We start from the raw sequence: 26325 nt of genomic DNA, 5'->3' as shown, positions 1-26325 counted from the left end.
ACTGCCTTAGGAGTCGCAGGCTCTAAACAGCATCGTTGCAGTACGTAAAGCTTGATCGCAGGCTTCAAATCTTGTTTAACTCCTTATCGCATGATGCGATTAGGGTTTGCAGCAACAGAGAACCCCCGTAGGGGTGATATAGGTTGAAGACAAGTGGTGTAGGGGTGTACGAGTTTGATTAAGGTCTGTTACAGATGAAGAAGGAGGAGTTCGATATACCTTCAGAGAACCAGCTCTGATACCAAGTTCGAAATAGAGAGAGAAGATTAAGTCTTAATTAATTAGCCCTAATTAGGCTATATAAGAGTTACATAAGATAAATAAAGAAAAGGAAAAGACTAAAATAACCCTAGACTTATTTAACAGTACGACTACTACTTAGTTCCATTGAAGGTAGTGAGGACCCTTGAATGATGAATACCTTGTTGTTACTTATAATTCGTATTTGCAACGATGAAAAATTCCATAGGATTTCTCCCAAAGTAGCTAGCCATTGCGCTCCCAATACCACATCACAACCCTTAACCGGTAAGACATGACAATCAACCAAGCAATGAAAATTTTGCAAGGTGAATGGTAAGGCGAAACATATACCAGGACTAGTGATCTTTCCCCCATTAGCTGCGGTAACTGAAAAATTGCCTTGATCTTGAACACGATATCCCAAGGCTTTGACAATTCCTGGAGTTATAAAGTTGTGTGTGCTCCTGAAGTCGATGAGTATGAGTATCGGTAACTTTTTTATCAACCCCATTATGCGCATGGTTCGTGGGCCAGCTGCTCTACTTAGTGCACATAATGATACTTGAGCTACAGCTACTGCTGGTTCAACAAAGATAGTAACTTCTTTTGAATTCTCCGGTTCGTCCGCTTCAATAATAGCTAGTTGGGCCTTGCATGTGTGTCCCGGGGCATACTTCTCATCACATTTGTAACGCAATCCTCGTTTCCTGTGTTCACTAAGTTCTGTGGGAGTTAAGCACTTTGGTGGTAGTGGTGTTGCTCTTCCCAATGTAGGATTGTTGGGCGTGGCACTTCAAAAGTTATTTGGTCTAGATCCCCTTGATCGAATCGTCGTTGCTTCCTCCTGGTGTAGTGCTAATTGATAGGCCTGCAAAACCGAGGTTGGGGAGAACATTTGGACTCCTACCCGTATGTCATCTCGTAAGCCCAAGATAAAACACCCCATTAAATACGATTCGGGTAGTTTTGGGACTCGGTTTGCAAGTCTCTCGAACTGTGATTGGTAATGACGGACGGTTGACGTTTGTCGTAATTTAGAAAGAGAACCACTCGGATCATCCACCTCACTGTCACCGAAACGAGAACAGATGGCCTTCTTGAATTGTTCCCAATGGTTAGTGCCCATTGTTGTGTCATCCATTGATATCATGGAATTGCATCTCCTTGAAGATGAATGGCTGCAACCTCAACCATTTGAGCATCTTGAAGGTGGTGATACATCTTGTACTGCTCTGCAAGAAAGATCCATCCTATAGGATCAGTTCCATCAAATCTCTGCAACTCAATGCGAGGAGATCACCCTGAAGTAATCAATTGTTTATCAAGCCCATTTTGATCACGAGAACCTCCTGATGAATCAGACCTTGATAAAAGGACGTCAATCTCTGAGGTCAGCGCTTCCAAGGCGGTGGTGTGCCTTTCCAAGATTGCAGCGTGCTTCTCTACGACAGATCTGACGGCAGACAAGTGCTCATCGAGTTCTGATACCAATTGTAATGAACCTGTAGTTTTGTTAGGAGATAAATGGAGAAATCAAGAAGAAAATAAGAATTTTATTCAGAAATAAAGAATTTCAGCAATGACCAATTCGAGATGGTCGATCTCCTATTCCCTAAGGAATTCAAAATGACTATCTTCCTACCTCTTTAGCTCCAAGAGCTGCTTATTTAATAGCTGCCTCTATGGTTTAAGATCCTAATATTTAGGAGCTAACCTATCTCTAAAACAGAATGCAAAACAGAATTTAGATTCAATGAACTAATATATCTTATCAAATCTGCTGCTCATGTGTAAATCCAATCTGCTGTTGCTGTGTTGCACTAGAGCTCATATGCCACGTGTTGTAACAGCAGTCCAGCTGTCAAGCAGGGCATGACAAAATAAATAATTGAATATTTAAGTAAAGGTCCGGTTTAGGTTGTACTGGGTTGCCTGAAAACCCCAACCCAAGCAAAACTTAAGATTCAAAATACCAGCCCAATGTTGGGTTATGCCTGCCTAAGTTTGACCCCTGGTCTTGATAAAGACCAAATGTTTGGGATAAGGCAAAGATGATTTCTACATGTAAATCAAACAGGGTATCAAATCTTCTCCATAAAACTGGATATTTATTATCGGATATCAGTTTTATCAATTCACTTTGAAATGAGAAAAAAAATCCTTTGTTAGCTTTTTTTCTCTTGGAAGCCTATATGATTAGTTGAGTTGATGTCGAATTGGATTCAACTGTTTCATTTACCCAAGGGAACTGAAAGTGCATCAAGAACAGCTGCTTTTGACTTTATGAATGTTTACTATTTCCTGGTTACTCTTATGTAATGGCAGGCTCTAGTTTTTTTGCATTGGGTCATTGTGTATTGAATTTAACGTTGTTCCATTGCTGAACTAATTAATTTATGGTATAAATATGATGAGGGAATATATTTGAGTAGAGATTGTTCAGCTATTGATTAAATAAAATTTCTCGTTTTCACATTCAGTTGGATAATCCCAGTGAACTGAGTTGCTCAGTGCAAAATTCTGCCAACATAAATGCTCTGTGGGCATCCCTAATAATTGAAGAATGTTCTCGACTTGGTCTGACGGTGAGTTCTAGCATGCTAATCTGAGCTTTATTAGTTGGTCAATTTTATGTTTCTGCTTCATTCTCCAGTATTTTGTATTGATCCAGGATCAAGTTCACCTCCAGTGAGTTGTATTACTGATTATCTGGGTCTTATTAGTTATTTTAATATATGTTTCTGATTCATTCGTCATTTTAGTATTTTTGTATCGCTCCAGGATCAAGATCGTCTCCCCTTGCAATCGCTGCTTCTATGCATCCATCCACAACTTGTATTTCATGTTTTGATGAGCGCTCACTTGCATTTCATGCCATTGGCTATGCAAGAGGGTCTTCCAGACCAGCAGTAGTCATCACATCATCTGGCACTGCAGTCTCGAATCTTCTTCCAGCTGTGAGATTTGAATATTTATTGTCCTACTGATCTTATTCATGTGCTGCAAATTATATTATTTGCAATCTTACGATTTATTTTTCTGGTAATATTTTGCATGTTTTTTTTTTTTTTTTGCCTTTACAAATGTAATAAACTATTTTGCAGGTTGTGGAGGCTAGTCAAGATTTTGTACCACTTTTATTAATCACAGCAGATCGTCCCCCAGAGCTGCACGATGCTGGAGCAAATCAAGCAATTAATCAGGTTTTAAGCTACACATAAATTAATTATTGCTAGATTGTGCTAGACGAGGTTTGGACTGAAATTTTATACTTTTGCTAGTTTTAGGTATTGTTGTATCATGAACTTATGAGGTATGTATTTTCAGTTGAACAAATAATGTTATTTTTACCATGAGACCTGACATAAACTGAATGAGCGTCCCTCACAACTACCTATAACTGCAGAAACTAACCAAACACTGATGACGCCCTGAGCTTGACTAAATTCTTGAAATGTTTTAACTTCACGCTTCAATGGAGAAGAGCATCCCTGTCATTAGGTTATCACATCAATTTTGGGATTAATTTTCTATTGGAGCAAGATCTTTAAGGAATTTAGAGTACTTTATGTTTCATTGAAAATTTTCTATGTTATGCATGAGAGTATTGTAGTTGTTAATCTTTTTTGTGTTTAGTCAGTTTGTATTGTTCCCTCTTTTGTACATTTGGGCAGTCACCTTGGCCTTCTCTTTTTCAATAAAATTTCTACTTATCAAAAAGAAAAAAATAATGTAGGAGTATCCCCATAACAACCCCCACCAAAAAAAAAAAAGAAAAAAGAATATGATGTCGATCTCATAAGTTCTATCTTCCTGGTGTAAAAAAGTGATTCTGTTTTAGTGATTGTTTACTACAGATGTTCTGAATGCACATACCAGAAACCCTAAAAAATGAGCAGTTATAGAAGAAATAATTGGCATTGGATGTTGGGAAAGGCTTCATGAAATGATAGAGGCTAATAAAGAAGATATTAGTTGAAAACGAAAATCATGAATAAGAAAGAATCACTACTTGGGATATATGATGTAAAAATACGAAGGATTCAACTCAAGAAGAAGCATTGGAGAAAAATCCTGCCCCACGATGATAGTGGTAGGAAACATGGCATTTCAGATTGAGCCAATGCATCGCCACCTAGCTAGATCACTTATCTCATGCATCAGCCCAGTTGGGCATTAGAGTTGGTTTCCAGAAGTTGCAAAAAGCAATAGCATTTGCTAATACAAAATTTAATGATTGTTTGACATGACGGAGACTTACAAGAGTGTGGATGGGAGGAGCACCCTGGTGCAGGGGAAAATCTACCCATGCATTGAAATTTGAAGAATGAAGGGCAACCTAAGAAACAAATCCCCTATCACTGCTAGAGCTGAGATTTCTTATACGGAAATCTGGTAAACCATTGTGAAGATCCTCTTACAATGCTCTCTCAACAACAATTTCTAAGAAAATAACCCAAAAGGATCACTAAAGGCCTAAGAAACTTATCTCAACAGCTTATATCAAATTTCTAATGACCAAAGTAATACTAAATCACATCACTAACCCTATAGACAGACTTCAAACACTGTTTGAGGCCCAAATGTTAGAATCTTAAGTTGTTTGATAGGTATCATAGATCTAGGAAAGAAATTCGTAGAGCATCTAATGGCTACTTCAAATCTGATACAACAACGGAAAGTAATGGTATGTGGAAGTTCAATACAGTTTGAGTTTAGAGAGAAGAAGATTAAGGGAAAAGATTAAAGATTGATTAGCCCTAATTAGGCTATATAGAGATTACATAATATAAGTAAAGTGAAAAGACCAAAAAGGACATAGCCTCATAAAAAGACTTATTTAACACTCCCCCTCAAGTTGGTGCGTGAATATCAACAACGCCCAACTTGGACAAGACATCTTCAAAAGAGGCTTTACTAACACCTTTAGTAAGAACATCAGCGAGTTGTTGAGATGTAGGAACAAATGGAGTACAAATCTGTCCAGAAACAATCTTTTCTCTAATGAAATGACGATCAACTTCGATATGCTTCGTTCTATCATGCTGAACCGGATTTGCAGCTATGTTTATAGTTGACTTATTACCGCAATATAGTAAGAAAGGGACCGGCACAGGAAGACATAAATCAGCTAGTAAGATCTTGAGCCACAACAACTCACACACTCCAAGTGCCATAGCTCTGTATGCTGACTCAGCACTAGACCGAGAAACCACATCCTGCTTCTTACTGCGCCAGGTTACCAAGTTACCACCAACTTTAGTACAATACCCAGAAGTAGACCTTCTATCAGTCACTGAATCAGCATAATCTGCAACTATCCATGCCTCAACACGAAGATGACCATGATTTTTGAATAAAATACCTCGATCAGGACATCCCTTAAGGTATCTAAGAATACGATAAACAGCATTAAGATGAGATGTTCGAGGCGAGTGCATAAACTGACTTACAACACTAACAGCATAGGCAATGTCAGGGTGAGTCATAGACAAGTAGATCAATTTTCCCACAAGACGTTGATATTGACCAATATTTGACAAACACTCCCCGTCAGAATCAGCCAACATGTGATTCTGCTCAATAGGCGTATCAGCTGGACGAGATCCAAGCTGACCAGAGGCACGGAGTAGATCAATGACATACTTACGCTGAGAAATAAATATACCGGACTGGGTCCGTGCAACCTCAATACCCAGAAAATAGCGAAGATGTCCAAGGTCTTTAATTTCAAATTGACGTCCTAAGTAAGTTTTGACCGCGATAAGGCCATCATCATCATCACCAGTAATGACAATATCATCCACATACACAAGCAGAGCAACAATTTTGCCTTGGGAGTGACGTAAGAACAATGTGTGATCAGCAGAACTCTGATGAAAATCAAACTGATGCATAGCCTTAGTGAAGTGCTCAGACCAGGCACGAGGAGACTGCTTCAGGCCATGAAGAGAACGGCGAAGACGACAAACATGGGTAGGAGAAGCAAACGTCAGAAACCCAGGAGGTTGGACCATATAGACTTCTTCCTGAAGATCACTATTGAGAAAAGCATTCTTGACATCTAACTGAAAAAGTGGCCACCCTTTAATAGCGGCAACGGAAAGGAGAACGCTTATGATGGTTGTCTTGGCAACCGGAGCAAAAGTTTCCTGATAATCAAGCCCATAAGTCTGAGCATAACCCTTGGCCACCAAACGGGCCTTATAACTAGCAATGGAACCATCCGGATTATGCTTTAGAGTGAATACCCATCGACAACCCACAGCTTTCCTTCCAGGAGGAAGAGGAACAATTTCCCAAGTTTGAGTTTTTTTAAGAGCAGTCAACTCATCAATCATAGCTGCATGCCACTCAGGATGAGTAATAGCATCTGCAACAGTAGTAAGAAGAGAAACAGTGGAAACAGAAGCAAGAAAACTCCGATAGGAGGGTGATAGTGCAGAATTAGATATATAATTTGAAATGGGATAAGTACAAGTGCGCTTACCCTTACGAGTGGCAATAGGACGATTATCACAGGGAACAGACGGAGGCGGAGCTAGAGGCGAGGAGGCGAGGTGGTCGGACATAGAAGTGATGGTAGTATCATGTGGGAGTCGAGAGTAAACCTGCAATGGAGGAGAGGATGAATTGACGGGGGGTGGAGAGAGAGGAACAAGCATGGGAAGGGGAAATAAAGAAGGAAAATGATCATCAGGTGAATCTAAAGGAAACCAGTCAGATTGAATACCAATGGACCCACTATAATAAGGAGTATGCTCAAAAAAAGAAACATCTCGAGAAATGAAACATCCTCGAGAAGGAGGATGGTAACAACGGTATCCTTTCTGGGTAGAGGAATAACCTAGAAAGATACATTTAACAGCCTTAAGATCAAGCTTAGAACGAGTTTGGTCAAGAATTTGAACAAAACAGACACACCCAAAAACACGCGGAGGAAGTGGAAACATGGGATGATCTGGAGAGAGCTGAGAGAGGGGTGTGACAAATTGAAGAACACTGGAGGGGGTCCGATTAATAAGGTAAACAGTCGTAAGAACTGCATCAGTCCAATAGGATTGGGGCACATTCATGCCGATAGAAATAGCACGGGCCAACTCTAGAATATGGCGATTTTTTCTTTCTGATCGACCGTTCTGCTGAGGGGTCTTAACATTAGACATTTGATGCTCAATACTAGACTCTAAACAAAGTTTCAAGACCTCACTATAGGTATACTCAGTACCATGATCAGACCGGAAGGTCTTGATGGTACGACCAAATTGGGTTGTAATCATAGTAAGAAATTGCTTGAAGATTCCATAAACCTCACTCTTGTGTTTCATAAGATAAACCCAAGTGGTACGACTGTAGTCATCAATGAACAAGACAAAATAACGAAAACCGATAGTGGATGTAACGGGGGAAGGACCCCATACATCAGAATGAATTAAGTCAAACATAGCAGGTGTAGTAGGATTCATACTAATAGGATAAGAAGAACACACATGTTTAGCTAATTGACAAGTTTCACAAGAAAAATCAAGCAAATTGTTATTATTAAATAAATTAGGGAACATGTGTTTCAAATATCCAAATGAAATATGGCCAAAGCGTAAATGCCAACGCATTACAAGAGTCTTATTAGACTGACTACTAATACTACTAAGCTGAAGAGCAGAATGGGTGCTTGGGGAACTGGGAACATCCAGGAGATACAATCCATTCACTTCACGTCCAGTGCCAATCGTCCTCTTCGACTCTAGATCTTGAAAAACACAATGAGAGGAATAAAAGGTTACACTGCAGTTCAAATTTTTGGTAAGACTAGTAACGGATACAAGGTTAGTAGTAAGTTGAGGAACATGTAGTGTGTTGATTAGGGATAAAGAGGATGTAACAGGCAAAAGACCTTGATCAGCTATAGAAGACAAAAAACCATCAGCTAGGTGAACCTTGCGATGACCAGAGCAAACACTATAGGTTGTAAATAGGGAGGACGTACCAGTCATGTTATCTGAGGCACCAGAATCAATGATCCATGGTGAGGAAATGGTGGAAGCACTGTGTGCAGATGCAAAGGTACCTGAGTGAGCGAAGGTAGAGACCGGCTGAGATGAAGTCTCTATCTGATTGAAGAATTTTCTAAACTTGTCAAGCTCGGCTTGGGATAGAGATACCAAATCCGATGGGGAGGTAGTAGCTGAAGGAGGTGATACATCAGTCGGCTGCTGAGAAACTACATGAGCTGAAGATTGTTGAGACTGCTGACGATGTTGATTAGGACGACCATGAAGTGCATAACAACGAGCCTTCACATGACCTAACTTCCCACAATGATCACACTTATGTCACTGACGGGTAGGTGACGACCCGTTGGGGGGCTGTGGAGAAGGTAAGCGAGCAAGCATAGTAGAATGATCTCCCGAAGAAAGGGGTAGGACAGCTGCGCGACGACTCTCATCAGCCAAGACATAGGAATACGCAGTCTGTAGGGACGGAAAAGGATCCATACCCAATAAATGAACTCTCGCATACTCAAACTCATCACGAATACCAGCCAGAAACTGAAAAACCCGATTCTTATCCAGGATGGACGTATACAATGTCTCATCAAGAGTGTCCTTCCAGGCAAAGGACGATGAATAAAAGGTCAAGTCCTCCTACCGAGCACGTAACTGGAATATATAGGTGGTAACTGAAGAATCACCTTGCGAAAGACGAGAAATCTCACGTTCTAAGTTAAAAATCCAAACATTATTTTGACGTTGCGAGTAAATGCTCTTAGCAGAATCCCATATATGTTTTGCTGTAGACGAGAACATAAAACCAGCTGCAATATGTGGTTGCATAGATGTAACAAGCCACGATCGGACCATAGAATCATTAGCAAACCAAGGAGAGTAAGAAGCATCGGTCTGTGCAGGTTTTTTGTCTGCTCCTGTGGGATAACCGATCTTTCCCTTTCCACCAATGAACATTTCAACTAATCGTGCCCAAAGGAGATAATTAGGGCCATCTAATTTCACGTTAGTAATTTGAATGTTTGGAAAATCGGATGAGTGAGAAGGAAGGCCACTCGATCCAGTACTAGTGATCGAGGAAGAGGATATTTCAGAGGCCATCAATGAATCCAAATACTTTGATTGGAATAGAATTTAAGCAAGATAAGGGCACAACTCCCTAGGATAAAGCAACCGCAGCACCCTAAAGGTGACAATACACGATCAAAATTTCCGTGAGAGCTGATTAAACCCGACTGTGTGTTACCTGAGCAGTCATTCGTGCAAGCGCAGACACTCAAGGAATAAAAACTGCTGTTAGAACGACCTCAAGCAGCACTCTGTTGTAACCACAGGCTTCCGTAGGATGCAAAAACAACTGTCACCACCTGCTGTGACAAAAAAAAAACTTATAACAGCAGTCTGCTGTGTCGCACAAGGCAAGGAAGTTGATATCAAGGCTTATAACAGCAGTTTGCTGTGTCGCACAGGGCAGGGGAGTCTCTAGTTGGTGTCGTAGCTGAAAAAACGATCACCTGCTGTGATCGTAGGGCTCAAACAGCCACCTGCTGACGTCGTACAGAGTTGAAACTGCTATTGTGGGTGTCGTAAGACTTGAACAAGGCCATCGTGGGTGTCGTAGGTTCTAACCCGCATCACTGCTGTGAATACAGCATCACTACTGTGATTACAGTCTGATCGCAGACTCCTAATAGATCTTAACCCTCTATCGCATGATGCGATTAGGGTGTTTCTCGACAGATAACCCCCGTAGGGGTGATATGAATTGAAAGAATAGGAGGTGCAGAGAGAATAGTTCGATGAAGTTGATCGTAGAAGTAGAGAGGGAAGTTTTGATACCAAGCTCTGATACCAAGTTCGAGTTTAGAGAGAAGAAGATTAAGGGAAAAGATTAAAGATTGATTAGCCCTAATTAGGCTATATAAAGATTACATAATATAAGTAAAGTGAAAAGACCAAAAAGGACATAGCCTCATAAATAGACTTATTTAACAAGTACCTTATCTCTCTTATTAGATTTGAAGGTGCCTCACATCTTTACCACCCATCTATTTTGTTTTGGCTTATGTAGGTGTTGATTATTTATGTTTTAATTCTTTTCATTCTAGTTTCGTCCCTTATTGTCGACTTAGTGATTGAATTTTTCATCTCAACTTAGGACTACATGAATGTCAAGGGGATAAAAACCCCATCAATCTTTCGATAGGCAAGCGGTGATTAGTTGTTTCAATGACTTTGTCTAGACACCATATGTATCCAATTACGCTTCTTTTGATTTTTAACTTAAGAGAAGCTTCGTTTGTTGTTTATGAAAAACTACATGGCGAGTGAAGTTTTGGAAGTACAATCACCAAATTCTCCAACTTATTAAAAAGTCGCAATTAAATCTTGACCTTTTTTTTTTCATAGATGTTTTTGATAAGTGAAAGGTTTTATTAAAAGAGAACAAGATATCTCACTCCCCGAAATTCGATACTACGTCGACTCGGCCACATGACTTGGGGGATGCTTGACCCTGCCCCAAATCTTGAGACTTGAGCATAAACCTCAAAATATGTGGGGGAGAGATCTGACAACACTCAAAACCTATTAGTCTAGATACCATGTCTCAAGACTCCCGTGATACCAAAGGTATGAATTGAGAGTCGATGTGATGCAAAGACCTTTCTATTCAAAAAAATTCTATTTACTTAACAAAGGGTAACATAAAAAGACTTAATTATTCTACTAGCTAAGTAATACTATCATATACAGATGATCAGTGTCACATCATATCATAATGATAACAAAAAGATGTCATAAATAGAGTATGACGGAGATAAGAAATCAAGTACGTCCCAAAAGACAATATACATACAAGCAACAGAAAGAAACATTTTGACATCTAACAGAAGACCTACTTGAATACTTTTTATAATGTAAATAATATAAACCTTGAATGTGTTGTTGACTTGTGGTTACTTCTTGTGGATGCAAAGATGATCTCTATATGGGGGTTTGGCGATTTATTATTGTAGTTTACCATGGGATTTGATGATGTAATATGAGAACTGCATGCCTGATTTCTTTTTGATTTTTTCTCAATTATACCGAATGTTTTTCCTTTGCGGACTTATTCTGAACCGTCTCTTGGTGACTATGGTAAGAAGGAGCCAACAATTGCATGATTTTTATTTTCTATAATTTTTGTACAGTTGATTTGGAAGGCCTATTACTTTGGGTTACTTCATTCTCCATTGTTGTGAGAACTTGTCCTTGGTTGTAGGTTGAACCCATGTCATTTTTTTTTTGCACCTTCTCATGTTGACTTCTAACTTCACCTTCCCATCTCTGCAAAGTTGTTGATGATATAAAATCTAGCAAAATGGATCTCTTTTTTTGAAGCATTCTAAGGAAAAGGTCAATAAATCAATCAATAGAAAGATCGAAGTGCATTTTTGAATTTGTCCATCTTGTTGAGCTTTATCAATGGATCCAATATAGAAAAAATCTGATTTCTATTCAATTGTTATTCAATAAGTTCATACTTCTTCTCCAAATGACTTGTCAAGCACTTTGTTTGTATTGGAAATTGGCAACTAAAAAACTGTTTTTTTTTACAATCATCTTGTCAATTTACAAATTATTTTTTAAAATAAGAGTATAGTAAGCTAAAGTATTTTGTTACCTTACATTTGGGAATTATGCACCTATGCTTTTAAGCTCTCAAAAATAGTATAAATTTTGAAAAGTTTCCATGAAATATAGCAAAATATTTCCATTTCCACAAGGCTCGACATGAAATTTAACTGATAATTTATTTTTGTAGATATTTCTATCGAAGTCACTAATGCAAAGTCTTGCTTATGGCGCTCTTCTATCATAGGAAAATTGTTGAATAACTCTATTTTATTAGTTTTTTTATGTCTTTTGTCCTTTTTAGTCTTTTCTACTTATTAGATTATGTAATCATTTTTAAAGCCTAATTAAGGCTTTGTAATTAATTTAATTTTAAGAGTTCTCTCAATTCAATTTGGTATCAGAGGCTACCTCCATCGCCCCCTTCCTTCTTGCTACAAACCTCATTGTCCCCCTCCTTTTTTAAATCTATCTTCAACACCTTTCGTCTTAGATTAAAACATCACCCCTACGAGGGTTTTAGGCCAAATAATGGCCCTTGGACCATCCACAGAGACTCGCAGCAACAGTTCCTTGGTTGTTTGCTAAAAAATTGAGGCAAGCGTTTTTTTTTTTCTTTTTTTTGATACCTACGTGACTTGTGATCACAAGAAGTTGCTGTTTGGGGGTTGTGATCATAGCAAGAGTGTTGTTTGGGGGCTGCGATCACAGCAGTTGTGTTGTTTGGGGGCTGTACTCAGAGCAGTATTGTTTGAAGGTTACAACAACAGCAAGTTGCTATTTGAAGCTTACGACAGCGGTAGAATTGCTTCTTGGTGCCCTACGCTTGAGTTAATGACTGCTCTGGTCACCTACAACAGTGTTTGATCACCTTCCACGTCTCTTACGATCGTGTATTGTCACCTTTAGGGTGTTGTGATCAGTTTCTTATTTGAACTCTCTTCAAACTAAAGCACATCGACTCTTTGATGGCCTCCGAGGTGTCATTTTCCTCAATCACCATTAATAGTGATGGATCGGGCGGTTTTCCCTCTCATTCAACCAACTTTCCAAGAATCCAAATTACCACCTTGAAATTAAATGGTCCTAATTATCTTCTTTGGGCACGATCAGTTGAAATGTTTATTGGTGGAAAAGGAAAGATCTATTATCTCACAAAGGCGGACAAACAACCTGCATTGACTGATGCTACTTACCCCCAATGGTTTGCTAATGACTCTATGGTCCGTTTTTGGTTGGTTACATCTATGCAACTGTACATTGCGGCTAGTTTTATGTTCTCTAAGACCACAAACCAGATATAGGATTCTGCAAAGAGTATCTACTCGCAATGTCCGGATATTTAACATAGAACGTGAGATTTTCCATTTTTCTCAATGTGACTCTTGAGTCACCACCTAGATATCACAGTTACGTGCTCGATGGGAAGAGTTGACCTTTTATTCCTCGTCCTATGCTTGGAAGAATCTTCTTGATGAGGCATTATATGTGTCGATTTTAGATAAGAATCGAATCTTTCAGTTTCTAGCCGGTCTCCTGGATGAGTTTGAGTATGCGAGAGGTCATTTATTGGGTATGGATCCCTTTCTGTCCCTACAAACTATGTATTCTTATGTCTTAGCTGATGAGAGTTGTCGTACAACTATCCTACCCCTCTTCTAGACACCACTCTACAATGCTTGCTCGCATACCTTCTCCACAACCTCCCAGTATCTCTTCGCCTATACGTCAGTGACATAAGTATGATCATTGTGGAAAGTTGGGTCACGTGAAAGCCTGTTTCTATGCGCTTCATGGTCATTCTAATCAGTAACGTCAACTGTCTCAACAATCCTCAGTTTATGTAGTCTCTCAGTCGACTACTGATCAGGCACTCCCTCCAGCTACTATCTCCTCCTTAGATTCAGTATCTATGTACCAGGCTGAGTTTGACAAATTCAGGCAATTCTTCAATCAGATGGAGACGTCATCTCAGTTGGTCTCTACTTTCGCTCACTCAGGTACCTTTGCATCTGCACACAGTGTTTTCATCACTTCCTCACCATGGATTATTGATTCTAGTGCCTTAGATAACATGATCGGTACATCCTCATTGTTCAAAACTTATAGCGTTTGTTCTGGTCATCGCAAGGTTCACTTTGCTGATGATTCTTTATCTACTATCACTGGTCAAGGTCACTTTTTTGTTACACCTTCTTTATCTTTAACTAATACACTGCATGTTCCTCAATTTACTACTAATCTTATCTCTATTAGTAGCATTACCAAATATTTGAATTGCAGTGTAATCTTTTATCTCTCTCATTATGTCTTTCAAGATCTAGAGTCGAAGGGGACGATTGGCATTGGACGTAAAGTGAATGGTTTGCATATCTTGGACACACCTGTTTTACCTAGCATTCATTTTATTTCTTAGCTTAGTAGTAGTAGTCAGTCTAATAAGGCACTTGTAATGCGTTGGCACTTATGCTTGGGCCATATTTCCTTTGGATATTTGAAATACATGTTCCTTATTTTATTTAATAATACCAATTCGCTTGATTTTTCTTTTGAAACTTGTCAATTAGCTAAACATGATCGTTCTCATTATCCTATTAGTATGAATACTACTGCACCTGCTCTATTTAACCTAAATTATTCTGATGTGTGGGGTCCTTCCCCCGTCACATCCACTCTTGGTTTTTTGCTATTTTGTCCTGTTCATCAATGACCACAGTCGTACCACTTGGGACTATCTTATGAAACACAAGAGTAAAGTATATGAAATCTTCAAGCAATTTCTTGCTATGGTTCATACCCAGTTTGGTTGTACCGTCAAGACTTTTCATTTTGATCATGGTACCGAATACACCTATAGTGAGGTATTGAAGTTTTGTTTAGAATCTAGCATTGAGCATCAAATGTCCAATGTTAAAGACTCTTCAGCAGAATGGTTGATCAGAAAGGAAAAATCACCATATTTTGGAGTTAGCTCGTGCCACCTCTATTGGCATGAATGTGCCACAATCCTATTGGGTTGATGCAGTTCTTACTGTTGTTTACTTTATTAATCAGACCCCCTCTCGTGTCCTTCAGTTTGTCACTCCCTTCCTTCAGTTCCATCCAGATCGTGCGTTTGGGTGCATCTACTTTGTTCAAATCCTTGACCAACTCGCACTAAACTTGACCCTATGGTCGTAAAATGTATTTTTTCTTGTTATTCCTCTACCTAGAAAGGATACTGCTATTATCATTCTCCCTCTCGAAAGCGTTTCATTTCTTGGAATGTCTCTTTCTTTGAGCATACCCCATACTACACTGGATTAGTTGGCATTCAGTCTGAGTGGTTTCCTTTAGATTCCCCTGATGATGGTCCCTCTCCCTTGTTATTTCCTCTTTCCATGCCAGTTCTTCCTTCTCCATCTTTTATCAGTTCATCACCTCCTCGTTTGCAGGTTTACTCTCGGTAGCCACGCAATACTACCATCACTTTTATGTTAGACCAGCTCACTTCCTCGCCTCCAACTCTGCCTCTTATTGTCCCTTGTGATGATCGTCCTATCGCCACTCGCAAGGGTAAGCTCACTTGTACTCTAATTATGTATCTGATTCCGTTTTCTCACCTTCCTATCAGAGTTTTCTTGCTTCTATTTTCGTTTTTTCTCTTCCTAATACTATTATAGATACTATTGCCCATCCTGAGTGGCAAGCAACTATGATTGATGAATTGAATAATCTTAAAAAACTCAAACTTGGGAACTAGTTCCTCTTCCGCCTGGGAGGAAGGTTGTGGGATGTCGCTGGGTATTCACCATTAAGTATAATCCTGATGGTTCTATTGCTCATTATAAAGCCCATTTGATGGCCAAAGGTTATGCTCAGACTTATGGGATTGATTATCAGGAGACATTTGCTCCTGTTGCCAAGATGACCACCATTCGAGTTCTCTTTTCTGTTGCTGCTATCAGAGGGTGGCCCCTCTTTCAGTTAGATATCAAGAATGCATTTCTTAATGGTGATTTTCAAGAAGAAGTCTATATGGTCCAACTTCATGGTTTTCTTGCAGCTGTTTCTTCTGGACATGTCTGTTTTCTTCGTCGTTTTCTCTATGGATTAAAGCAGTCTCTTTGCGCATGGTTTGAGTGCTTTACTAAGGCAATACATTAGTTTGGTTTGCATCAGAGTTTTGTTGATCATACTCTTTTCTTGCATCACTCCTAGGACAAAACCGTCACTTTGATTGTTTATGTAGATGATATTGTCCTTACTGGAGATGATTATGATGGCATTACAGAGGTAAAATCTTACTTAGGACGTCAATTTGAGATTTTGGACCTTGGGCATCTTTACTATTTTTTGGGCATTGAGGTTGCATTGTCCCACTCTGGTATCTTTATCTTTCAGCCTAAATATGTCCTTGATTTACTCTGTGACTCCGGTTAGCTTGGTTCTCGTCTCGCCGATTCTCCTATTGAGCAAAATCACAAGTTGGCTGATTCTGAAGAGGAGTGTTTGCTGGATATTGGCCAGTATCAACGTCTTGTGAGAAAATTGATTTACTTGTCTATGACTCGTCCTGATATTGCCTATACTGTTAGTGTTGTAAGTCAATTAATACACTCTCCTCGCACATCTCATCTTACTGTTGTCTATATTACTCTTAGATATCTTTGGGGATATCCTGGTCGAGGTATTTTATTCAATAATCATGGTCATCTTCGCGTTGAGGCATGAACTGATGTAGATTATGCTGGTTCAGTGACTGATAGATGGTCCACTTCTGGGTACTGTACTAAAAGTTGGTGGCAACTTGGTAACTTGGCGCAGTAAGAAGCAAGATGTGGTTTCTCAGTCCAGTGTTGAGTTAAAGTACAGAGCTATGGCACTTGGAGTGTGTGAGTTGTTGTGAATCAAGACCTAACTAACTGATTTGTGTCTTCCCGTGACAGTCCCATTTTCACTTATTGTGATAATAAATCAGTTATTAACATATCAACAAATCCGGTTCAGCATGACCAAATGAAGCATATCGAAGTTGATCGACATTTCATTAGAGAAAAGATTGTTTCTGGGCAGATTTGTACTCCCTTTTGTTTTTACATCTCAGCAACTTGCTGATATTCTTGCCAAGGTATTAGCAAAACCTCCTTTGAAGGTGTCTTGTCCAAATTGGGCGTTGCCGATATCCACACACCAACTTGAGGGAGGAGTGTTGAATAACTCTATTTTACTAGTTTTTTATATCTTTTGTCTTTTTTAGTCTTTTCTACTTATTAGACTATGTAATCACCTTTAAAGCCTAATTAAGACTTTGTAATTAATTTAATTTTAGGAGTTCTTTCAATCCAACTAAAATAAACCCCTAAAAACTAACCTAAGGCCATGGTTCAAAGTTTCATATTATTTCAACATAACATTACTATTTTTTGACCTATCAGAACAAAGCATTATGAAATTCTGAATGTATTGCTATGTTTTTTTATTCTTTTTCTTTTGATAGGTAGCAGCGATGAGGATCTAGAGATGGATGAGTGGAAAGACTAGGATAAATAAGCTTAGAAATGAATGCATTATGGAAATGTAGGAGTAGCTCCAATAGATGATAAACTGAGAGAAAGTTGATTGAGAAGGTTTGGGCATTTTTTACTAAGGATGATTATGGGTCCAATTATAAGAAATATTCAAGTTGAAGTCCTAAAAAGCAAGATGAAGACCCAAAAAGAATGTAGATGGAGATAGTGAAAACAACTATGAGCTCAATTTAAATAACAGAAGACTTGGCTTTGGATAGAGTGGAATGGGGTAACAAGATTTGTTTGGTTGACTCCAAATCTTTTGGAGAAGGCTTTGTTTGTGTAGGTAATTTTTAGGAATGTTTCGTTGTGTTTCAGAAACATATTGATACAGAGAGAAATAAAATTTAATTGAAATTCAATTGTTTTGGAATCTTTCCTGAAACATACTAAAACATATCCAATGTGATGTTTCAATACTAAGTTAACCATTGAACGAATTTTATAGCTTTTATGATTCATTGAATCAAATAAAAAAGACTTCTATAGCATCGTATATTCATCAAATGAAATGTTTCAATTTCGATATTTCTTTCGTAGAATTTGTAATATGTATGTCACTTTTATCAACACATCTTGTATATCATTTTTTTTTTCTTTTTTTGACAGGTATATCGTGTATCATGATTATATTTGATTATTTATACATTTTTGAATATTTGTATTTTAGGTGAACCATTTTGGTTCATTTGTGAGGTTTTTCTTCAGTCTTCCTCCTCCAACTGATCTTGTTCCTGCACGGATGGTACTCACTACCGTTGACTCTGCTGTATATTGGGCAACCAATACACCGTATGGCCCAGTGCATCTTAACTGTCAATTTAGGGACCCTTTAGAGGATACTCCACAAGAATGGATGCTGAGCTGCTTGAAAGGACTAGATTTTTGGATGTCAAGTGCAAAACCATTTACTAAGTACATCAGAATGGAGAATTCTCAAGCATGTAATGATGTTCATGGCCAAATTGCTGAGGTTCTAAAATTGATTCAATGTGCTAACAAGGGGATGCTACTAATTGGAGCCATCCATACAGAAGATGATATCTGGGCAACTCTTCTATTGGCTAAGCACCTTTCCTGGCCAATTGTAGCTGACATCTTGTCAGGTCTACGATTGAGAAAATATTTGACCATGTATCCTGAAACTGAAGAAAAGTACTTATTTGTAGATCATCTTGACCATGCTCTTCTTTCAAATTCAGTCAAGGAGTGGACACAGGCAGAAGTGATTCTGCAGGTATGCCCGTATCGTCTGCTAATTTTATTAGTTGAATTTATTGATTTTATTTCAAATAAAATTTAAGGGAATGTGCAATGTCCTTTGTAAAATGTACAAATTCGATCATATTGAAGCACAATTTTCAAATGATCCACAAGAATTACTTAAACTGCATAACTAGATGAAAATTGCACATAAGAGAACTGAAAACAGAGGTCCCTACGTACTATGAATACAATTTTGTAACTAGATACCATATGCTGTACTGAATTTTGCATTTGGAAGTACTTCTCATACCCAAGGGTGTCCATATTTTAATAGGTGATATTGTAGATGCTATTGAGGATGCATTCAATTATGAAACTGTTATTGGATATTTTTCCTGCCAGATGTCATACTTTATATGCCAATAATACAATGATCATGTTTAACTATACTCTCTCTCTCTCTCTCTCTCTCTTTATTATTTTTATAAATATCAACAGGTTGGCAGCAGAATTACAAGCAAACGCATTGGTCAGATGCTAGAGGCCTGTTCTCCATGTCCTTATATCATGGTCGAGAAGCATCCTTACCGACATGATCCTTCTCATATAGTGACTCATCGGATTCAAAGTACCATTACTGAATTTGTTGATTCTTTACTTAAAGTTCACATCCCAAGGATGAGCAGCAAATGGAGCGGTTTCTTGAAAGCAGTGAATATGATGGTATGTATTCTACTTAGTCAACTATGATGTTGTGTTAAATAATATATTCACGTTGCAGGCATGCAGTATCCTGTTTTTTTTTGGTCATCCGGCAAGTCATTTTGGCAGATATATGGATCTGTTGTGTCAACTTATTTTCTTTGTATTTTTAGTTGTCTATCTTGCTAGTTTACTTCAAAGCAAACCTCTTTCTGCAATTTTGAACTCATAGAGGACTGACCAATTTATTGTGTTCAGGCACAAAGTTGATTTGTGTGCAAAAGAATATCTAATGGTACAAAATGGATGAATAATTTGGTGTAACGCCCTACTATTATGCGTGTGGCACCTGTTGTTTGCAGCAATATCTACTCTTCTGTCTTGTTATTGTGCTATGGAAATTTCGGGAGGCTTCAAGATGTTTCTTGAATAATTTTTGGGTTTGGGGTTTTCTATATTATTTCCTAATACTCTTCTCTGTCATTTTCTTTCTACGCTTCAATAATGTGAAATCATAGCCATTTCTTTGTCTGCATTCGGGTTTTATTCTTGTGGTGAAAATCATTTTGAACCATAGTCACTCCATATTTTCCATGCGATTTTTATATTTCGGCTATTTTAATGTCTCCGTTATTGGAAATAGTAGTTTTTTCTTGTTTTTATTCTATCTAAGGGCATTTATGTCCATTACCTCTCTAAATTCTTCTTGGTATCAATGCCTTCTAGAGGATGTCCCACTCTCTCTTTGGGTTCTCCTCTTCGATTTCTTTTGGGATCTTGAAGTTTCTTCTCATCTCCTCTCTTCTCTTCTCTTTTCCTCCTTTCTCAAAATCTTTAGATCTTGAGACCTACTAACCTAGCCACAACTTCGTTAGAAAGTCTCATCTTCGGGGGCTTTTTTTTTTTTTATATCTTTTATTCATACCCACTATCGCATGTTGTGATAAAATTTTCTGGGGTTCTTTCACATGCTATGATTCTGCATTGACTTTTGTGCCCTTCAATAGGGTTCTTTCTTTTACCCTTGATACTATTTGATAGGGTTCTTTCTATGACCTATGACAGCCATAGTGTGTTGTCTAGGTGAGTGCAACAGCACCTTAGCAGTTTCCCTTTGGCATCCGTGACAACAACAATCACCTAGGAGGTATTATTGACCCACGACAACAGCAGGCTATTGTATTGCTGCATTTTTTGACCTATGATAGCAGCAATTTGCTGTATTAGCATCCACAACAGCAGCTAGCCTGGTTTGGGATCATACGACAGCAGCTCAGCCTTGTTTGGGGTCATACGACAGCAGCCAACCTTGTTTGCGGACCTACGACAGCAGCAGGAGGGTTCTGGGAGACCTACGACTGCAATTAGAAGAATTCTAGGGGCTACGTGAAGCCCTATGATAGCAGCAGTTAGATTTGGTGGCTTACAATAGCAGCAGATTGCTGTGTGGATATTTGCAACATTAATACAGGGTTCCCTGAAGCCCTATGACAGTAGTTCAGTCTGATTTGAGGGCTTACAACAGCAGCAGATTGTTGTGTTGGTGTTTGCGACATCACAAAGCTTATGTGAAGTCCTGCAACAGTAGCCCAGTCAACTTTCTGACCTACGATAACAATTATGGAGCTATTTGTGGTGATTTCTACTTGGCCCCTTGGTTACCTTTCAACTACAACACAATTTTGTGTGTTTCTGGAACCACAGTGGTCTCCTTTTAAACCAAAGTTTCAATTGTTTTGCTCATATTAAGCAATGACATCGCATCAAGAGACCAAGGACTCCAATTCCATTCTTGGAGCACACTTCTCAGCACAACGCATTACTAATGTCCTTTTAAATGGTCAGAATTTTCAGTCCTGGTCTCGGTCAGTTAAGCTTTATTTGGGGAGTAGAGAAAAATCTGGATGGCTGTTGGGCACCATTAATAAATCACCCATTACTAATCCCAAAATTGAACAATGGGAGATTGACAACTGCACTATACTTGGATGGCTTTTTAACTCTATAGAGCAGCGCATCTACACAATGTTCATGTATTATGAGACTGTTTCTTCATTGTGGTTAGCCCTTACTCAGACATATGCGCATGCTCGGAATGACTCGAGGATCTACGAGCTTTATCGAGACATCGCTCAAGCTACCCAGGGGACTTAGAGTGTAGTTAACTACTTTGGATTTCTACAGTCTCGTTGGGAGGAGCTCTCTTACTATGAGTCTATGGTTGAGCTATTTGCAGAGGCAATTAAATTTGTTGTTACGCGAATTGTTAGACACCAGACATACCGGTTTCTTATGGGTTTACATCCCGAGTTTGGGGCACTTCGGACCCAGACCCTTAACACCACATCGTTACCCTCTTTATTTGAGATATTTGCAACCATTGATAGTGATGAGCGTTGTCGCCGTGTAGTTTCCTCTCAGAGTCAGGCCCATGGCATTATCTCTGCTCTAGATACAGATTAAATAACTCTAGTAGCCAATTTGGATTTTTCTTACTCTCGTACTCAAGGATCTAGAAGTCGAGGTCGTGGAGGTCATGGCCATCGTAAAGGCAGTGTTCTAATAGCAGTCATTGTGAGAAGATTGGTCATGAGAAGGTTCACTACTTTCAGCTTTATCCCCATCTGGTGCGATATTCTAGTACCCCCTCTTTGGGACAATCTGCTCATCGTGCTAGTACTGTGGAGTCATCATCAGTCCCTCCTACTGATACTCCTACATATCATGGCACTATTGATTTGCAACAACTCTAGACTCAGATTGCTGCTATTGTACAAGATCAGATCCATGTTCATACTCACTCATCTTCGACTGTGGCCTCAGTTACCACACCCAAAGGTACATCTTCTGCATTTCATACTACTCAGTTTAACTCTGCTCCTTTGACTCGGGTAATTGATTTTGGTGCCTTTGATCACATAACTGACTAGTTTAGTTATTTTACTTATTCTATTTTTCCTCCTACTCATAAGGGGGTTCATCTTGTTGATGGGTCTTTTACTCCTATCTATAGCAAGGGTACCATCCCCTTATCCTCTGGTTTTTCTCTTGACTATGTGTTTCATGGTCCTAACTTATCTCTTAATCTTTTGTCTGTGAGTAGGATTACAAAATCTCTAAATTGCTCCGTAACCTTTTTTCCTACTCATTGTATTTTTCAAGACCTAACTTTGAGGGGGATTTTTAGCAAGGGGTATAAGAGAGATGGACTTGTACTTATTTGGATCTGAACCTAATGCGATTCCGACGTTTGTGCTTCCACTCTCTGAGAGTCATATTTTTTTCTTCTCAAGTTTTAGATTTATGGCATGCTCGTTTAGGACATTCTAATTTCCAAGACTTATGTTCTTTATTTCCTGTTTTAAAAACTTCTTGTAGTGGACATAAGTTTTAGTACTCTGTACGTGAGCTTTTTAAACACACACGTACTTTTTATATTTCTCGCATACATCGATTTAATATAATGTTTTATTTAGTTCATTCTGACTTGTGGGAGCCTTTTCTTGTTACTGCTTTTAATGGTTATATATATTATGTTACATTTATTGATGACTATTTTAGTTGTACTTGTGTTTACTTGATAAGTTCTCGTTCTGAGGTGCTCCCTATTTTTGTTAATTTTCTTAAAATGATTCAGACCCAATACAACATTGCTGTTAAATATCTTTAGTTTGATAATGGAGGGGAATATATTTCTGATGGGATTCGATCTCATCTTCATGAGCATGGTATGTTTCACTAGTTGATTTGTCCTTATACTCCTGAACTGAATGGGGTGGCAAAACGCAAGAATCGCCATCTTATGAATATTGTCTACTACCTTCTTCGAGGGATGCATGTTCCTAAGTTATATTTGAATATGGCAGTCCTCACTGCGGCTTTTCTCCTTAACCATGTTCTGAGTCGCACCTTAAAGGGATAGGTGCCTCTTCATGGTCTTCAACCTGATAGTGCTCTCTTCCCCATTACACCTAGAGTCTTTGGATGTACTTGTTTCATTTTGGACAAGACATCGCATCGCATGAAATTAGATGAGAAAGCCATTCGATATGTCTTCTTGGGTTACTCGTCTATGTCAAAGGAGTATCGTTATTATGGCCCCCTTTTCATCGTGTAATTCATTATTTGGATATTACTATTTTTGAAAAGATTCCTTATTTTCGTGCTATATCTTCTTTGTAGGATTCATCTCCTATAGTGCTACCCTCTCCGTTTTTTTCTTTATCTTCATCTTCTTTGCATGACTCTTTTCCTTTGCAGGATACACCTTCATCTTCCTTGCAAGATACATCTTCATCGTTGCTGCCTCTTAAGGTCTACTCTTGTCGCCCATTTCCAACTTTGCCAACTTTCTCCTTGGACTCAAGTATACCCTCTTCTACTCTCAGTCCCATTCCTTCTATTTCTGACTTTCACTTGCCTATTTCACTTCGCAAAAGTAAGTAGGGGTGTGTTACTGATTATCCTATTATCTGGTTTGTTTCCTATTAGGTACTCTCTCCTTCTTAACAAATCTACCTTTCTACCACTGATTCTATTTGAGTTCCTTGGTTTGTATTAGAGGCTTTGTGAGATCTTAAATAGACTGAAGTCATGACTGCTGAGATGGATGCTTTGTAGAAGAATCACACCTATGAGTTTGTCCCCTTCCCTTTTAGGAACAAACTATTAGTTATAAATGGGTTTTCACTATCAAGTTTTTTATGGATGGCACTGTTGATTGATACATGGTCCGTTTAGTTGCCAAGGGATTTACAAAGATTCCAAACAAGGATTTTGGTGCTACATTTGCCCTAGTAGCTAAACTTTCTACTGTCCGCCTCCTTATCCCTTTAGCTGCTTGTCATTCTTGACCTCTTCACCAGTTTGATGTGAATAATGTTTCTCTAAATGGTGATTTGACTGAGGTTATCTATATGGACTCTCGTCTTGGGTTTCGTCTTCAAGGGGAGTATTCTGGGAAAGTATGTCGCCTTTTCAAATTCTGTCTGACTTGAAGCAGTCTCTTCAAGCCTAGTTTCAATGTTTTTCTGAGGTCATTTTATCCATGGAGTTTTCCAAGTGCCACTCAGATCATATATGTTTTGTTCGTCGAGGAGTGGATGGTTGTTACACCATAGTTTGGTTTATGTGGATGATATTATAGTGAATGAAGATGACGCATAGTGGATTGATAGAGTTAAGATGTTATTGGGCCGTGCTTTTGAGGTTAAGGACTTGGGTCCCCTCAAATACTTCTTGGTGATAGAAATGGCCCTTTCTCGCTGTGTTATTTTACTATCTCAGCGCAAATACACATTGGATCTTCTTCAGGATACTGGTATGTTTGGTTGTTGTCCTACCTCATCTCCTATAGATTAGAATCATCGCCTCCATGCCGAAGCTGGTGATCTATTATCTGATCCTTCTTCTTATCAGAGACTCATAGGCCTCTTGATTTATCTGACTAACACAAGACCAGATTTGACGTTCGTGATTAGTGTGGTCAGCTAGTTCATGTATGCCCCGCACACCTTTATCTTGATGTTGTTTATCGTATTCTTCGATACTTGAAGTCTCGTCCAAGTCTTGGGCTTTTCTACTCTTCCACTGCTTAACCACATTTGTCCTACTTCACTGATGCTGATTATACTGGTTCTCTTATAGATAGGAAATCTATCTCTAGTTTCTGTACTTTCCATGGTGGTAAGTTGATCTCGTGGAAAAGTAAGAAACATAGTGTGGTTTCTCCCCTCTCTATTGAAGCTAAGTATCGTGTTATGGCCCTAGGCACTTGTGAGCTTATTTGACTTAAATTCTTGTTGATGGAGATAGGTTTTCCAGTCTCCAGCTCTTCCACTTTGTTTTGTGATAACAAGTCTGCCATCATGCTTGCTTCTGACTAGTTCTTCAGAAAGAACCAAGCATATAAAGGTTGATGTTCACTTTCTCAAGGAGAAAGTTTTATCTGTTGCTTTTTACACAGTCTTTGTATTCTCTTTAGAACAGTTTGTTGATATGCTTACAAAGTGTGTTGGTCCTTCTATTACTAACTCTCATCTTGTCAAGCTAGGTTTAGTTGATATATTTGCACCAGCTTGAGGGGGAGTATTGGAAATAGTAGTTTTTTTTTTTTTTTTATTCTATGTAAGGGCATTTATGTCTATTACTTTTCTAAATTCTTTCTCTTTAAACATTTTTTTTCTAATACTATCAAGTTATTGAGATGCTCGTTATTAAAAAAAGTACCCATGGCTATGTTTGCATTTAGTATTAGCTTGGCCTTTATCACTTGGAAGAAGCTAGCTTACTAGGCTGGTAAAGTCTGTGAATTTTGATACTATAGGTCTGGGTTCTATTGGAAATAAGGATGTTTTTCTATTTTTATTCTTTTATTTCTTTGTAAGGGTGTTTATGTCTATTTACTCTTTTACTAATATATATATATATATATCTGCCAAGCTCTCATAATGAGACTTAACAATTACTTTTCTGCAATTCTTTTTAGTATCAGAGCCCTAAAGGACCCTTATTCGGTTTATTGGGATCTTGAAGTCTCCTTTCACTTTTCCTCTCTTCTTCTTTCACCAACACTTCTAGCTCTTGAGACCTAATAACCTAATAGCAACTTCGTTAGAAGATCTCCCCTTCGGGGACTTTTATTTTCTTTTGATTCTTATTCCCTTAATCGCATGTTGCGATAAGGTTTCATCGTTCTTTTTCACATATAGCAATAGAATTTTGCGTTGTGTTTCTGCTTTATGATAGGGTTTCTACCCTTGTTGTTGCCATACGAGAGTATTTCTAGGTGGTGCGAGTTGTGCGACAGGATTGTTGGGTTGTGTGAAGACTTACGATAGCAGCAGAGTACGATTGGGTAACCTACAACAACAACAGGCACTGTTCTGTGGCTCTGCGACAATAGCAAAGTGTGGTTTTGTGACCTGCGAGAACATCTAGGTGCTATTTTCTGTGACTTGTAACTTTTTTGGCGGTTGTGTTAACCCTGTGACAGCAAT

At 38.7% G+C, this 26325-nt stretch overlaps 1 protein-coding gene across 7 annotated transcripts in view; it reads left to right on the top strand.

The window, feature by feature from the left end:
• Nucleotides 1-26325, top strand: part of PHYLLO (2-oxoglutarate decarboxylase/hydro-lyase/magnesium ion-binding protein) — a 117446-nt gene that overhangs the window by 45346 nt on the left and 45775 nt on the right. For all 7 annotated transcript variants that reach the window (XM_086433886.1, XM_086433885.1, XM_086433883.1 and 4 more), the window contains 5 exons: nucleotides 2724-2828; nucleotides 3006-3200; nucleotides 3348-3446; nucleotides 18090-18656; nucleotides 19124-19348. In XM_086433886.1, the coding sequence (XP_086290012.1) occupies nucleotides 2724-2828; nucleotides 3006-3200; nucleotides 3348-3446; nucleotides 18090-18656; nucleotides 19124-19348 (1191 nt within the window). The remainder of the gene's footprint in view (nucleotides 1-2723; nucleotides 2829-3005; nucleotides 3201-3347; nucleotides 3447-18089; nucleotides 18657-19123; nucleotides 19349-26325) is intronic.

This window comes from Akebia trifoliata, chromosome 3, assembly GCF_017979445.1.
Source record: "Akebia trifoliata isolate Shusen 1 chromosome 3, ASM1797944v1, whole genome shotgun sequence".
Taxonomy (NCBI): domain Eukaryota; kingdom Viridiplantae; phylum Streptophyta; class Magnoliopsida; order Ranunculales; family Lardizabalaceae; genus Akebia; species Akebia trifoliata.
This window is presented reverse-complemented; position numbering and strand designations above follow the sequence as displayed.